This window comes from Equus caballus, chromosome 1 (assembly GCF_041296265.1).
Source record: "Equus caballus isolate H_3958 breed thoroughbred chromosome 1, TB-T2T, whole genome shotgun sequence".
Classification (NCBI taxonomy): Eukaryota; Metazoa; Chordata; class Mammalia; order Perissodactyla; family Equidae; genus Equus; species Equus caballus.
The window spans coordinates 83288069-83301203 of record NC_091684.1 but is presented as its reverse complement, the minus strand read 5'-3'; the positions used below and the strand labels follow the sequence as shown (position 1 = coordinate 83301203).

General features: G+C 38.9%; 1 protein-coding gene across 9 annotated transcripts in view; it reads left to right on the top strand.

Moving 5' to 3' along the window:
* Nucleotides 1-1542: 1542 nt before the first annotated feature.
* Nucleotides 1543-13135, top strand: part of ZNF25 (zinc finger protein 25) — a 28634-nt gene continuing 17041 nt past the window's right edge. Inside the window, exons 1-4 of one of the 9 annotated variants that reach the window (XM_070228644.1) lie at nt 1641-1684; nt 3494-3599; nt 3707-3822; nt 5224-5300. Coding sequence is in view for 5 of the 9 variants with exons in the window: in XM_023646873.2 (XP_023502641.1) it covers nt 3555-3599 (45 nt within the window). In the remaining 4 variants the exon portion in view is untranslated. Of the gene's footprint in view, nt 1685-1784; nt 2132-3493; nt 3600-3706; nt 3823-5223; nt 5301-13135 lie in introns of those variants that run through there. The other 8 variants (XM_070228638.1, XM_070228619.1, XM_070228647.1 and 5 more) reach the window with 8 other exon arrangements.

Here is a 13135-nt window from a genome sequence, read left to right as displayed (position 1 = left end):
TAGGTGATTTTAGGATGAACTATGTGTAGCAAATGGTTTGTCAAGTCCCCTTACTTGAGGACAAGTTATCTTTTTATCTTGAAAACATAGAATGGGTTGTACCTGCCTGGCTAAATAAAAGTATGTGATATTTCTGTCTTTGCAAATTTATTATCGTAGCCGCCCCTGACACAGGAAGAGTTAATAATCACTGGAAAAGGCTTGCCAACAAACTTTGACCCAAAGGTGAGAAGGCCGGTCAGCCAATGATGGGTAAGACCTCCAGGGGGAGGCAACCTAAGACAGGCGCGGTCGCCCGGGGGGCACAGATGGAGACACGATATCGATATCAGGAGCAGGAGGGGCTGTTGCCTAGGAGACCTAGCCTCCTCCGAGATAAAAATATACGAGCACAGCAATAACAGGATAATATCAAAACAGAGGCCGAGGGAGGGCTCCTTGAGAAATCACTAAGAATTCCTGGCATTCGCTAATTACTTCATCCAGAACACCTGTGTATGTTTAACAGATGTAAGCTATGTACGTATTGAAACGCTGGTTATAATAAACTCAGAGTGGCCATCAGCCCTCTCCACATCTATCTTGATGTGTACATTGGATTGGGACATCGACAATTATCAGATTGCCTGGGATGTGCATTGTAGTCTGGTTTAATGCTTATTCAAGAACAAAATCATTTCTTCTTTTCTCCATTTGTGCAGAGGATTTTCTGGGTTGTCAGGAGACTTTACTTTTAATTATTTCCCCAACACCTCCCATCCAGAAAACTGGTATTTGGCTATATATGTGTGTGCACATACATATATGTATATACATATACACACACATTCAAATATGTATATATTTTCTCTGTATGCATTCTACATGTTTTAAAATTAATTTTATCATGAAAATTTAATATTTTTGTAATTAATTTGAATGGAAACTTATTTCTATTGTTGGCACAAGAGTAAATTGATGTTATAAAGTTACTGGCCAGGAAATCAGCATATACTCAGTATATATTCCTAAGCTAAATGACAGTCAAAATATTTTATATCATTAGCATAAAATTTGAGTAAACACCTCAGAAGAGTGTGCAGCTAAATTAAGCGTCTTTTTTTCTTTTGGGAAGTGGTATGTGTGTCACTCGTCTTCTGTTTTAGCTTACACATATTTTCTCTTTATTACATGTTTCATGTATTATTTGCAAAATTTTGAAAGCTAGCATTCCTAAGACAAAGTCAGCTGTTAACAGGGTATTATTCTTTGAAATGTACTACTGTACTTACTGCAAGTACTTTCTTTAAATTACTATCAATATTCATCCCGCCACCTCCACGTAGTTTCCTGTTTTCAAGCCCCCAGATTGCGGGTTGCCAGTTCCAATCAGCGACCCCTGGGAAGAAAAAAACGGTCCAGGCCTCCAGCGAATCCCAGAAGCAAACGCTCAGACCGCGAGAGGAGGCCGAACCTCATGACGTCATCCAAAATGGAGTCGCAGCCGAGGCTCCTGGGAAGCGTAGTTCCAGAGCGGGGCGCGGGGCGCCTTCTGCGCATGAGCCATTCCCTTTCTTTTCAGCGGGCGCCATTGTCTGTCTCGCCCCAGGGGGGAGAGAACTCTGGAGCCGCCAGGTCGGCGCGGGGCTGCAGAGGGCGGGGCCTGGAATCTGCGCTGGCCGGGGCGGCGGCGGAGCCCCTGCAGGTGTGTCAAACGCCGCTCTGCGGGCGCGAGGCCGGGGGCGGGGGGAAGCCTGGGCTCGGAGGCTGCGCCGAGTCCCAGAACCTTGGAGGCCGCCGCCCCCCTCTGAGCGCCAGACTGGCCTCCAAGGAGGACTGAGGAGGGGGCCAGGCAGGGGGCCTGGCGGGAGGCCGGTGGTCCCCATTCCCGGGCCTCCCCAGAAGCCGTGGCCTCGACCTGCCCAGGACTCCGGGGGTAGCCGGGACGGGCGCGGAGGCAACGGCTTTTGTGACGTGGACGTGGAACCCGCCGCGCTGGCGCGGTCACGGCGAGGGGCCGGCGCGCAAGTCCAGCGCCGGCTGGTAAATGGGCAGGGTTCTCGGTGCGGTTCAAGATGCTCGTCTGTGAAGTAGTAACCTTTGGGGTCGTTTTCTGTATTAAATAGGGCAGTGTGGCAAGGACTCAATAGAGGTGAGCTGCTTTTATTATGCGGAGGCATGCTGTTCTTTTCATTATTGGCTCATTTAATCATCTGAAGCATCATAACCATCCTTTGAACCGGTTTTAATCACCTCCATTTTAATAAATGCGAGTGCGAAGGGTGCAGGGAGAGAAACTCAGCATTAGCAGGAGGAATTTAAATTCTCACTTGTTTTACTCCGTAGTTCATGCTGTTTCCCACACTAAAATCCACAGTCTTGGGTGGTATTTAGTACAATAACTGTCCCCGAGCACCACTGGGACGTAACTGTGGAGTGTGGTCGACCTAATCTTACCAGGTAGTGGTCTGTTTCCAAAAATTCTTGAGGCTTCCTCGGAACTCTTATGTCAAAAAGTTAATTGAGGCCCTTCCTCCTGTCTCGGACCTCTATTCTCAGAGGACTGTTATACATGTAAATTGAAACCTTAAGTTGAGCCCTGAATTTTAAGTTTTACTGGAGAAGCTAGGAATCTTATTCCCACCAGAGGCTAGTTTTTAGAGAGGGGAAATGGGACAGACTTTTTTAAAAGATGAAAACTGCAATTTTATCCATGCTCCATGTTATGAAAGTGCTATCATAACTCCTCTGGTTGGCTGCTGTATCTGGGCTCATTAATTAGGCATTTTGTAAGCACCAGGCCAGCCGGAAGCGGTTTCTGCTGCATATGGAAAGGACCTCAGCATATGGCACCTGGTTACCTTTTGCTACCTACACGAAATCCCTTCTTGGGACTGTGGTGCCAAATTGTTATTTCAGAAGTCAGATTTGTGTCACTGCCAACAGATTAGTTGGCCGTGTCAGAATTCATTAAAGCCTAATTAAATTTTACCCTAGCCCAGCCCAAGGGTGAAGGGGACAGTGAATTCCAGGGTACTGTCTGGATTTGTGGTGCTGGGTGAAGACTTATAGAATCAGAATGGTACATGAAGGGTTCTTCAAAATTATCTAATTCCTCCTCATGTTGAAGATAATAGCTTTGAAAGGAAGGCAGTCTCTGGGTTTGTTAATAGCAGAGGCTAGCATAGAACCAAAGTCTCCAGGTCCACGAGACCATATGTAAGTCAAAACAAGGTTCTTGCAGAAGTGATTTTTGAGAAACTGCAATTTAGTGAGAAGAAATATCTTATTTTTGAAAGCTTTGAAGACTTCCTACCCTTGTGGGGTTTATAATATTAACAGGAAAAATTGTTGTGACATGTAACAAACACTTTCCATATCAATAAATATTTCTCATCAACATCATTTGTAATGTCAGCATAGGGTTCCATATTTTGGATATGTATTACATACCTTGCTTAACTAATCTGCTATTATTGGATGTTTAAGTTTTCAATTCTTTTGTGTTATTTAGTAAGCGGACACATAATTTTCAAAACAGCCAATAGGAAGGAAATGTTTATATTCACTCAAAAATGTCCCAGGTTCATCAAGATTATATCCGAGTCACCAATGGACAGGTGGGTACTCCTTTATCATGGTCCTTCCTATTCCTTCTCATGGCTCAAAGGGACATTTCCCCAGAGGTTTATCTTTTCCTAACATGTGGTATGGAAATTTCTCACAGGTGATTCCTGAGCTGCAAGCTAAGTTCTCTTAGGCCTTCTGTCTTCCATCTTTCCCTCTTCTGGCTTCATAGTGTCTGTCATTTCTCAAGAGCAGCAGAAAATGAACAAATTCCGGGTAAGTCATTTATTTAGCCTTACTTTGTTTCACTGTGTGTGCGTATTTTCAGGGAGGTTTAGGAAAGTGAGCCTATATATGAAATTAGAAAAGTGGAAATAGTTAAAAATCACCTTCAGGGAAAACACTGTTTGAATAGCACAGCAGTTGCAAAGTGTGGTCTGCAGACCGCTGGGAGCCCCAGGACCTTTACAAGGGGTCTTTGAGGTCGGAACGTAATACTAAGATGCCTGTTGCTTTTGACACTGTTGACATTTGCACTGATGGTGTAAAAGCAATGGTGAATAGATTGCTGCCTGTTTGGCATGAATCAAGACAGTGACACCAATGACGTTATTCCTCTGCAATGTACTCAGTGAAAAACTGCTGCCTTTACTTAAGGATATCCTTGATGAAGCAGTAAAAATTATTAATGTTATTAAATCTTGACCTTTGAATACACATCTTTTTAATATTCAGTATGGCGAAATGGGAAGTTCACAGTACCTTTGCTGCATACTGAAGTTTGATGGTTGGCTGTCTTGAGGAAAAGCACTTGTGCGATTGTTTGATTCGTGAGCTCACCCAGCCACTTTTTTCATTTTCACTTGAAGGAGCAACTGGCAGATGAATTATGATTATTCAGATGGGAATTTAACAAACAGTTTTTCAAAAATGAGTGACATGAGCCTGTCACTTCAGGGAAAAAAACTGTCAGTGTTTGTTACCAATGTTAAAAGTTGAGCTTTCAAGTAAAAATTAGAATTTTGGAAAACTTGTATTCTCCACTGTGAAGTTGACAACTTCTAATACTTAAAGAGTTTTCTGATGAGATTGGTGAGGATACTAACAAAGGTGATACATTTTTTAATATTATATTTATTTACATTTTTAAATATTATATAATAAAATAATTTCAACATTTGAGTAATTTTTTTGTTTTTGTTGACTTGCCTTTATTTTTACCAAATGAATAGACATACTTAATTTTAAAAAGCACAATTAGTACTAAAAAGCTTGTAAAAAAATATAGCTACCGTTCCACTCCTCCCTTCCCCCAAGGACCACTCCTCAGAGAAAACTACTTTCAACTCTTTTAGCTATTTTTCTATTTACCTACATAATTAGATACAAAATGTTTATAGTGTGATTTCTTATTTATCTATTTTATACATTCTCTATTGACTTCCTACAGTGGAAGATCAGGATTTAAGACTCTTACATACACCCGTGCTGTTCCTCTCCTCATCTTTCCAATATAGTTGTATCATAACTTTTGGTTAAATGAATATCCTGTGTTAAACATTATTATGACTACTAAAATTGTTCACAGTTGAGGCATATAGTACACAATAATTCCATTTACTTTATTGTACTTCTTTTTCTCTGGTTAATAATTGTCTTTTCTTTATGTTTGCTTAGTTTTCTGTGAACCAATTGCTCATTCTTCCCCAACGCTCCCGCGGAGCTAGAGATGCTTCTCAATATGTCAAACACAGGTGGTAATCTATCAGTTCCATCTCCCCTCCCTCCCTCATGAGACATCTGTCCTAGCGTCTCCTGTTACCCTGATTGAGTCTGTACTCATTGTTCTTTAGACCAGCTGCATGGCTGTCCTGTCACAGTTTCTTCTGTTCATAAAGGAATTCTCCTTTCTCTCCTCTGTGTTGAATTCCCTCTTTCCTGGATCCTAAGTCTTCCATTTTGTAGGTTTATTTGCTTGTGTTAGTGAAGCACATCCTGGAGTAGCTTTCTGGAAATACATCTTAGAATTCTTTCATGCCTGAAAATCTTCTTCTTCTCTATTCTTGAATATTAGTTTGGCTGAATGCAGAATTCCTAAATAGAAATAATCTGTAATCAAAATGTTGTGGGCATTGCTCCAGCTTTCACTGTTGCTGCTGGGAAGTCTGATTGTAAATTGATTCCTGATTCTTTGTGAGCAAACTTTTTTTTTTCTTGCCTCTGGGCGTTGTTAGTGTTTTTCTGTTAATCCCTGTTATTCTAGCATTTAAAATGGTGTGCCTTATTGATGTTCAGTTCTTGTTTTCTATATTGTACTTGGCATTTGGTGAGTTCTTGCACTCTGGAAACTCATTTCCTTAATTTCTGGGAAATGTTCTATTATAACCCTTTTTATAATTTCTTCACCTCCTTTTACCTATTTTTATTTTGAAATTCTTGTTAGTCAGATATTGAATGTTCCAAGCTAATCGTCTAACTTTCTTCTCTTCTTTCTCTGACTTTCTATGTCTTTTTGTTTTCTTTTATGAGACATTTTCTCATATTTATCTTTTTTTAAAAGTAATTTTATTGGGATTATAATGGTTTATAACATTGTGTAATTTAGGGTGTACATTATTATCAATTCCTGAATACACTTCCTTTTGCTCACCCCCAGTAGTCTAATTTTTACCCATCACCATACTTATGTGCCCCTTAGTCCCTTTTGCCCACCCCCTAACCCCTTCCCCTCTGGTAACCACTAATCTGTTCTCTGTATCCATGTATTTGTTATCTTCCACATATGAGTGAAATCATGCAGTATTTGTCTTTCTCTGTCTGGCTTATTTTGCTTAACATCACACCCTCCAGGTCCATCCATGTTGTTGTAAATGGGACAATTTTTTTTTTATGCCTGAGTAGTATTCCATTGTATATATACCATATCATCTTTATCCATTCATCTGTAGAAGGTCTCTTGGGTTGTGTCCATATCCTGGCTATTGTGAATTGTCCTGCAATGAACATAGGGTGCATAAATCTCTTTGCATCATTGATTTCAAGTTCTTTGGATAAATACCCAGTAGTGGGATAGGTGGATTGTATGGTATTTCTATTTTTAATTTTTCGAGAAATCTCCATACTGTTCTCCATAGTGGCTGCACCAGTTTGCATTCCCACCAGAAGTGTATGAGTGTTCCCTTTCCTTCACATCCTCTCCAACATTTGTTGTTTTCTGTCTTGGTAATTATAGCCACTCTGACCCGTGTAAGGTGATATATCTCATCGTAGTTTTGATTTGCATTTCCCTAATAATTAGTCATGTTGAGCATCTTTTCATGTGTCTGTTGGCCATCTGTATATCTTCCTTGGAAAAATGTCTGTTCATTTCCTCTGCCCATTTTCTGATCGGGTTGTTTGTTTGTTTTTGTTGAGTTCTATGAGTTCTTGATATATTTTGGAGATCAAGCTCCTTGTCTGATAAATGATTTGCAAATATTTTCTCCCAGTTGTTGGGTTGTCTTTCCATTTTGTTCATGGTTTCCTTTGCTTTGCAGAAGCTTTTTAGTCTGATGTAGTCCCATTTGTTAACTTTTTCTTTTGTTTCCCTTGCCTGAGTAGACATGGTTTTTGAAAAGATGCTGCTAAGAACAATGTCAAAGAGTGTACTGCCTTTATTTTCTTCCAGGAGTTTTATGGGTTCAGGTCTTACATTCAAATCTTTAATCCATTTTGAGTTAATTTTTGTGTATGGTGCAAGATAATGGTCTACTTTCATTCTTTACATGTGGCTGTCCTGTTTTCCCAACGCTATTTATGGAAAAGACTCTCCTTTCTCCATTGTATGTTCTTGGCTCCTTTGTCAAAGGTTAACTATCCGTAGATGTGTGGTTTTATTTCTGGGCTTTCAATTCTGATCCTTTGATCTGTTTGTCTGTTTTGGTGCCCGTACCATGCTGTTTGGATTACTATAGCTTTGTAGTATGTTTTGAAGTCAGGGATTGTGATGCCTCCAGCTTTGTTCTTTTTCCTTAGGACTCCTTTGGCTGTTTGGGGTCTTTTATTGTTCTGTATAAATTTTTGGATTCTTTGTTCTATTTCTGTGAAGAATGTTACTGGTATTCTGATTGGGATTGCATTGAATCGGTAGATTGCTTTGGTTAGTATGGACATTTTAACTATGTTTATTCTTCCGACCCATGAACTTGGAATATCTTTCCATTTCTTTATGTTAATTTCTTTCAATAATGTCTTATAGTTTTCAATGTACAGGTCTTTCACCTCTTTGGTTAAGTTTATTCCTAGGTATTTTATTCTTTTTGTTGTGATTGTAAATGGGATTGTATTCTTGATTTCTCTTTCTGCTAGTTCATTGTTAGTGTATAGGAATGCAACTGATTTTTTTAAATTGATTTTGTACACTGAAACTTTGCTATAGTTGTTGATTATTTCTAATAGTTTTATGGTGGATTCTTTAGGGTCTTCTATATATAGAATCATGTCATTTGCAAATATCGAAAGTTTCACTTCTTCCTTTTCAAATTGGATTCCTTCTAATTTTTTTTCTTGCCTAATTGCAAGATGATAAAGATTTGTGGGTTGTTGCCTTTTATTATTTTGGAAAATTCTTGTACACGAACTCTTCAAATATTTTCTATGCCCCATTTTCTTTTTTCTTTCTAAAATTCCAATTACACAAATGTTGGACTTATGTACATATTGTCCCAAATGTCTCATATGCTTTATTTAGATTTGGGGTTTTATTTTTGTCCTTTTGTTTGGATATTTCTGTTGAACTGACGTTTTGCAAGTTCATGGTTTCCTTCCTCTGTCAATTCTATTCATTCATAAGCCCACAAAATTCACTTCTGATATTGTATCTTTTAATTCTAAAAATTCCTGGGTTTTTTTCTTCTTGTTTTTCTTTCTCTGCTAAGATTCCCCACCATTTCATTTATATTGTTTATTTTTTCACTAGGTCATTTAATATTTTTATTATGACTGTAAAGTCCTTATCTGCTAGTCTCGTCTAGGTAATCTGTGGGTCTGCTTCAATAGGCTTCTTTCTTCAACATAAATAAAAATTTTCTACTTCTTTGGATGACTCATAATACTTTACTATGTGCTGGACACTATGTGTAAAAGTACAGTCAAGGTTGAAGTAAATTATACCTCCAGAAAAAGCCACATCCCTTCCTCTGTCTGGTTGCTACGTCAGTCTGATATGTAGTTGAGCTGACCGTGGGCTGTAGTTACATTCAGTTCACCACTGGCTTCAAATGATTTGAGGGCAAGAGCAAAGCTTTCCCTTCAGCAGGACTTGGGAGCTGAGTACCACCAGCGCTCCATTAATGGGCTTTACAGCCTAGCCACGACCTTTTCTTTTTGGTGACTGAGGAGTTCCTGCCTGCAGAGCTTTCACCACCTGAAACGTCTCTCTGTTCCTGTCCTCGTCTCTGCTCCCAGCCTTTGGAGGGTTGTTGCCACGCACTCAGTAAAGGCCTATGGGGAGAAAATGGTGGGTATTAGTGTTTCAGAGCACCCATAGCTGTTATGGAGCTTCCTATTTAGTTCCGGCAGCTGCTCCCCCAACTTATAATAAATTGACCACTTTGAGACATTTGATTGGAAGGAAAAAAAAATCCGGCAGATACCCGATTTCTGTTTGGGGACCTCTTGAATATGAAACCCCCACTCAGTCACCAGGTGGTATCAAAAGGCAATTTGGGGTTGACTTGCTTTGTGACTGGGGTTCCTAGGGATTCTAATCACCACACAAGCCCACAAGCAAACATTAAAAGTGTGTTAAAAGTTGGAGAGGTTCCCTCTCTTCCCACTTGCCCCCAGAATGAAAGTAGTTGTGGTTTTCTTTTCTCTTCTGAAGTTTTTCCTTTGTTCATCTTCGAATTCTCAGATTTCTGAAAGATTTTAGAAAATTTATAGTTTTCTAGGTTAGGGACTTGTTCTCATTGTTAGGGTGAGGTCAGCTTCTTTTGCATGGCTGCATTCTATTCAGAACTAGTTTTTAATCCTTATTCTAGAGCTGCTAGCTCTAAGCTGCTTTCTGCTCTGCATGTTTGCCATGGCTATTAAATTTTAAAATGCCCTGAAAATTCTAAGAAGAGGTTAGGTCTCATCCCAATGAATTTTACTTTTTTTCTAGGATCTTGATCTTTCAAATTCTGGTGTCTATGTTAATATTTGATACTTTTGTACAGCTATTTTTAGTGTGTTGTGGGAGTTTTTTGCTTTTATTGACTGACTGATTGATTGATTGATTGATTGCTGGCTGGGCAAGATTCACCTCAAGCTAACGTCTGTTGCCAATCTTCCTCTCTCTTTTTTTTTTCCTCCTCTTCAAATCCCCTGTATATAGTTATATATTCTAGTTGTAAGTCCTTCTAATTCTTCTATGTGAGCCACTGCCACAGCATGGCTACTGACACACGAGTGGTGTGGTTTCACACCCAGGAACTGAACCCAGGTCGCCGAAGTGGAGTACGCTGAACTTCAACCACTAGGCCATCAGGGCTGGCTCTTATTTATTTTTTAATTGTGGCAAAATATATGTAACAAAAATTTACCATTTTAGCCATTTTTAATTGTATAGTTTAGTGGTATTAAGTACATTTACATTGTGGTGCAACCATCACCGCTATCCATCTCCAGAACTTTTTTATCTTACAAAACTGAAACTCGACCCATTAAACAATAACTCCCTACTCTGCCTTCCCCCATTCACTGAGAACCACCATTCTACTTTCTGTCTCTATGAATTTGACTACTCTAGGTACCTTATATAAGTGGAATCATACAGTACTTGTCCTTTTGTCCTTTTTAACTGGCTTATTTCACTCGGCATAATGTCTTCAAGGTTTATCCAATGTTGTAGCATGTGAGAGGACTTCTTTCCCTTTAAAGGCTGAATAATATTCCATTATTTCTATATACCACATTTTTTTTAATACATTCATCCACAAATAGACACTTGGGTTGCTTGCACCTTGTGGTTATTGTGAATAATGCTGCTATGAACATTGGCGTACAAATACCTGTTTGAGTCCTTGCTTTGAATTATTTTGGCTAAATAACTAGGAGTGGAATTGCTGGATCATATGGTAATTCTATGTTACCATACATAGTTACAAAATTATTTTTTTGTGTGATGAAAACTTTTAAGATCTTGTCTTGGGGCTGGCCTGGTGGTACAGTGATTGAGTTCGCGTGTTCCGCTTTGGATGCCCAGGGTTCGCTGGTTCGCATCCCAGGTTAGGACCTACGCACTGCTTGTCAAGCCATGCTGTGGTAGGTGTCCCACATATAAAGTAGAGGAAGATGGACATACAGGTTAGCTCAGGGCCAGTCTTCCTCAGCAAAAAAAGAGGAGGATTGAAGGTAGATGTTAGCTCAGGGCTAATCTTCCTCAAAGGAAAAAAAAAGGATCTTCTCTCTTAGCAACTTTCAAATGTGCAATACAGTATTATTAACTATAATCACCATGCTGTACATTACATCCCCATAGCTTATTTATTTTATAACTGGAAGTTTGTGCCTTTTGACTCCCTTCATCCATTTTGCCCACCTCCTACCCTCTGCCTCTGGCAGCCACCAATCTATTCTCTGTATCTGTGAGCTTGGTTTTTCTTTTTTTTTTAGATTCCACATGTAAGTGAGATCATATGGTATTTGTCTTTCTCTGTCTGTTTTATTTCACTTAGCAGAATGCCTTCAAGGTCCATCCACCATGGCTAATTTCAAGCTACAACATGATGTCAACCAATTCCTAAAATTTTAGCAATTAGCACTTCTGATCTGGTACATACTGGTGCCAGCCACTACTGTAGTTTTCTTTTCTGGTAATGTTTTTGGTTAGGTTTGGTATTAGGATGATGTTTACCTCATGAAATGAAGTGAGAATAGTTCTCTCCTCTTTGTTTTATGGAAGAGATTGCATATAATTGGTATTGTTTCTGCCTTCAATATTTGGTAGAATTTACCAGTGAAAACATCTGGGTCTGGTTCCCTTTGTTAGAAGGTTTTGTTTGGTCGGTTGTTTTAATTGAAGTGAAATTCGCATCATATAATATTGACCATTTCAAAGGGCACAATTGGGTGGCCTTTAGTACCTTCACAGTGTTGTGGAACCACCACAACATCTAGTTCCAAAACATTTTCACCATCCCAGAAAAACACCCCACACTCATTAAGCAGTCACTCCAATTCCCTCTCCTCCAGCCCCTGGCTATTACCAATCTGCTCTCTGTCATTGTTCATTTACCTATTCTGGATATTTCAGATAAATGGAATCATATAGTATGTGACTTTTTCTGTCTAGCTTCTTTCACTTAGCATAATATTTTCCAAGTTTATCTACCTTGTAGCATGTATCAATACTTCCTTCATTTTTATGGCTAAATAATATTCCATTGTATGTACATACCACAATTTGTTTATCCATTCATCCATTGATGGATATCAGAGTGGTTTTCACTTTTTAGCTATTGTGAATAGTGCTGCTGTGAACTTGCACGTACAAATATTTGAGTACCTATTTTCTATTCTTTTGGGTATATATCTAGAAGTGGAATTGCTAGGTTGTATGGTAATTCTATGTTTAACTTTTTGAGGAAATGCCAAATTTTCCACAGCAGCCGTACCATTTTACATTCCCACCAGCAATGTACAAGGGTTCCAATTTCTCCACGTCCTCCCTATCACCTGTTATTTTCCATTTTTTTAAACACCTTCATAGTGAATATGAAGTGGTGTCACTGGTTTTGATTTGCATTTCCCTAAAGACTAATGATGTTGAACATCTTTTCATGTGGTTTTCTACATTTGTATATATTATTTGGAAAAATGTCTATCCAAGTTCTTTGCCCATTTGCTAACTGGCTTGTTTGTTTTCTTGTTATTGAATTTTAAGTGTATTTTATGTATTCTGGATTGTACACCTTTATCAGATAGATGACTTGCAAATATTATATTCCATTCTGTGTGTTGTCTTGTCCCTATTTTGGTAGTGTCCTGTGACACATAAAAGCTTTACATTTTGATAAAGTCCAATTTATTTTTCTTGTGTTGCTTGTGCTTTTGCTGTCATATCTAGAATTCATTGTCAAATTTAAGGTAGAGAGACTTACCCATATGTTTTCTTCCTAGTTTTATAGTTTAAGCTCTTATTTTAGGTCACTGAGTTTTTGGAATTAATTTTTGTATATGGGGTGAGGTAGAGGTCCAGTGTAATTCTTATGCATCTGGATATCCAGTTGTCTCAGTGTCATTTGATGAAGAAGTTATTCTTTCCCCATTGAATGGTCTTGGCTTCCTTTTTGAAAATCAGGTGGTCGTAGATATATGGGTTTATTTATAGATTCTCAATTCTATCCCATTGGACAATATGTCTCTCTTTATGCCAATACCACTGTTTTGATTACTGTAGCTTTGTAGTAAAATTTGAAATCAGGAAGTGTGAGTTCTCCTGCTTTGTTCTTTTCCAGTTTCGTTTTGGCTATTAGGGACTCCTTGCAATTCCATATGAATTTGAGAATTGGCTTTTCTATTTCTGTGCAAAAGCCATTGGGATTTTGATAGGGATTGCAATGAATCT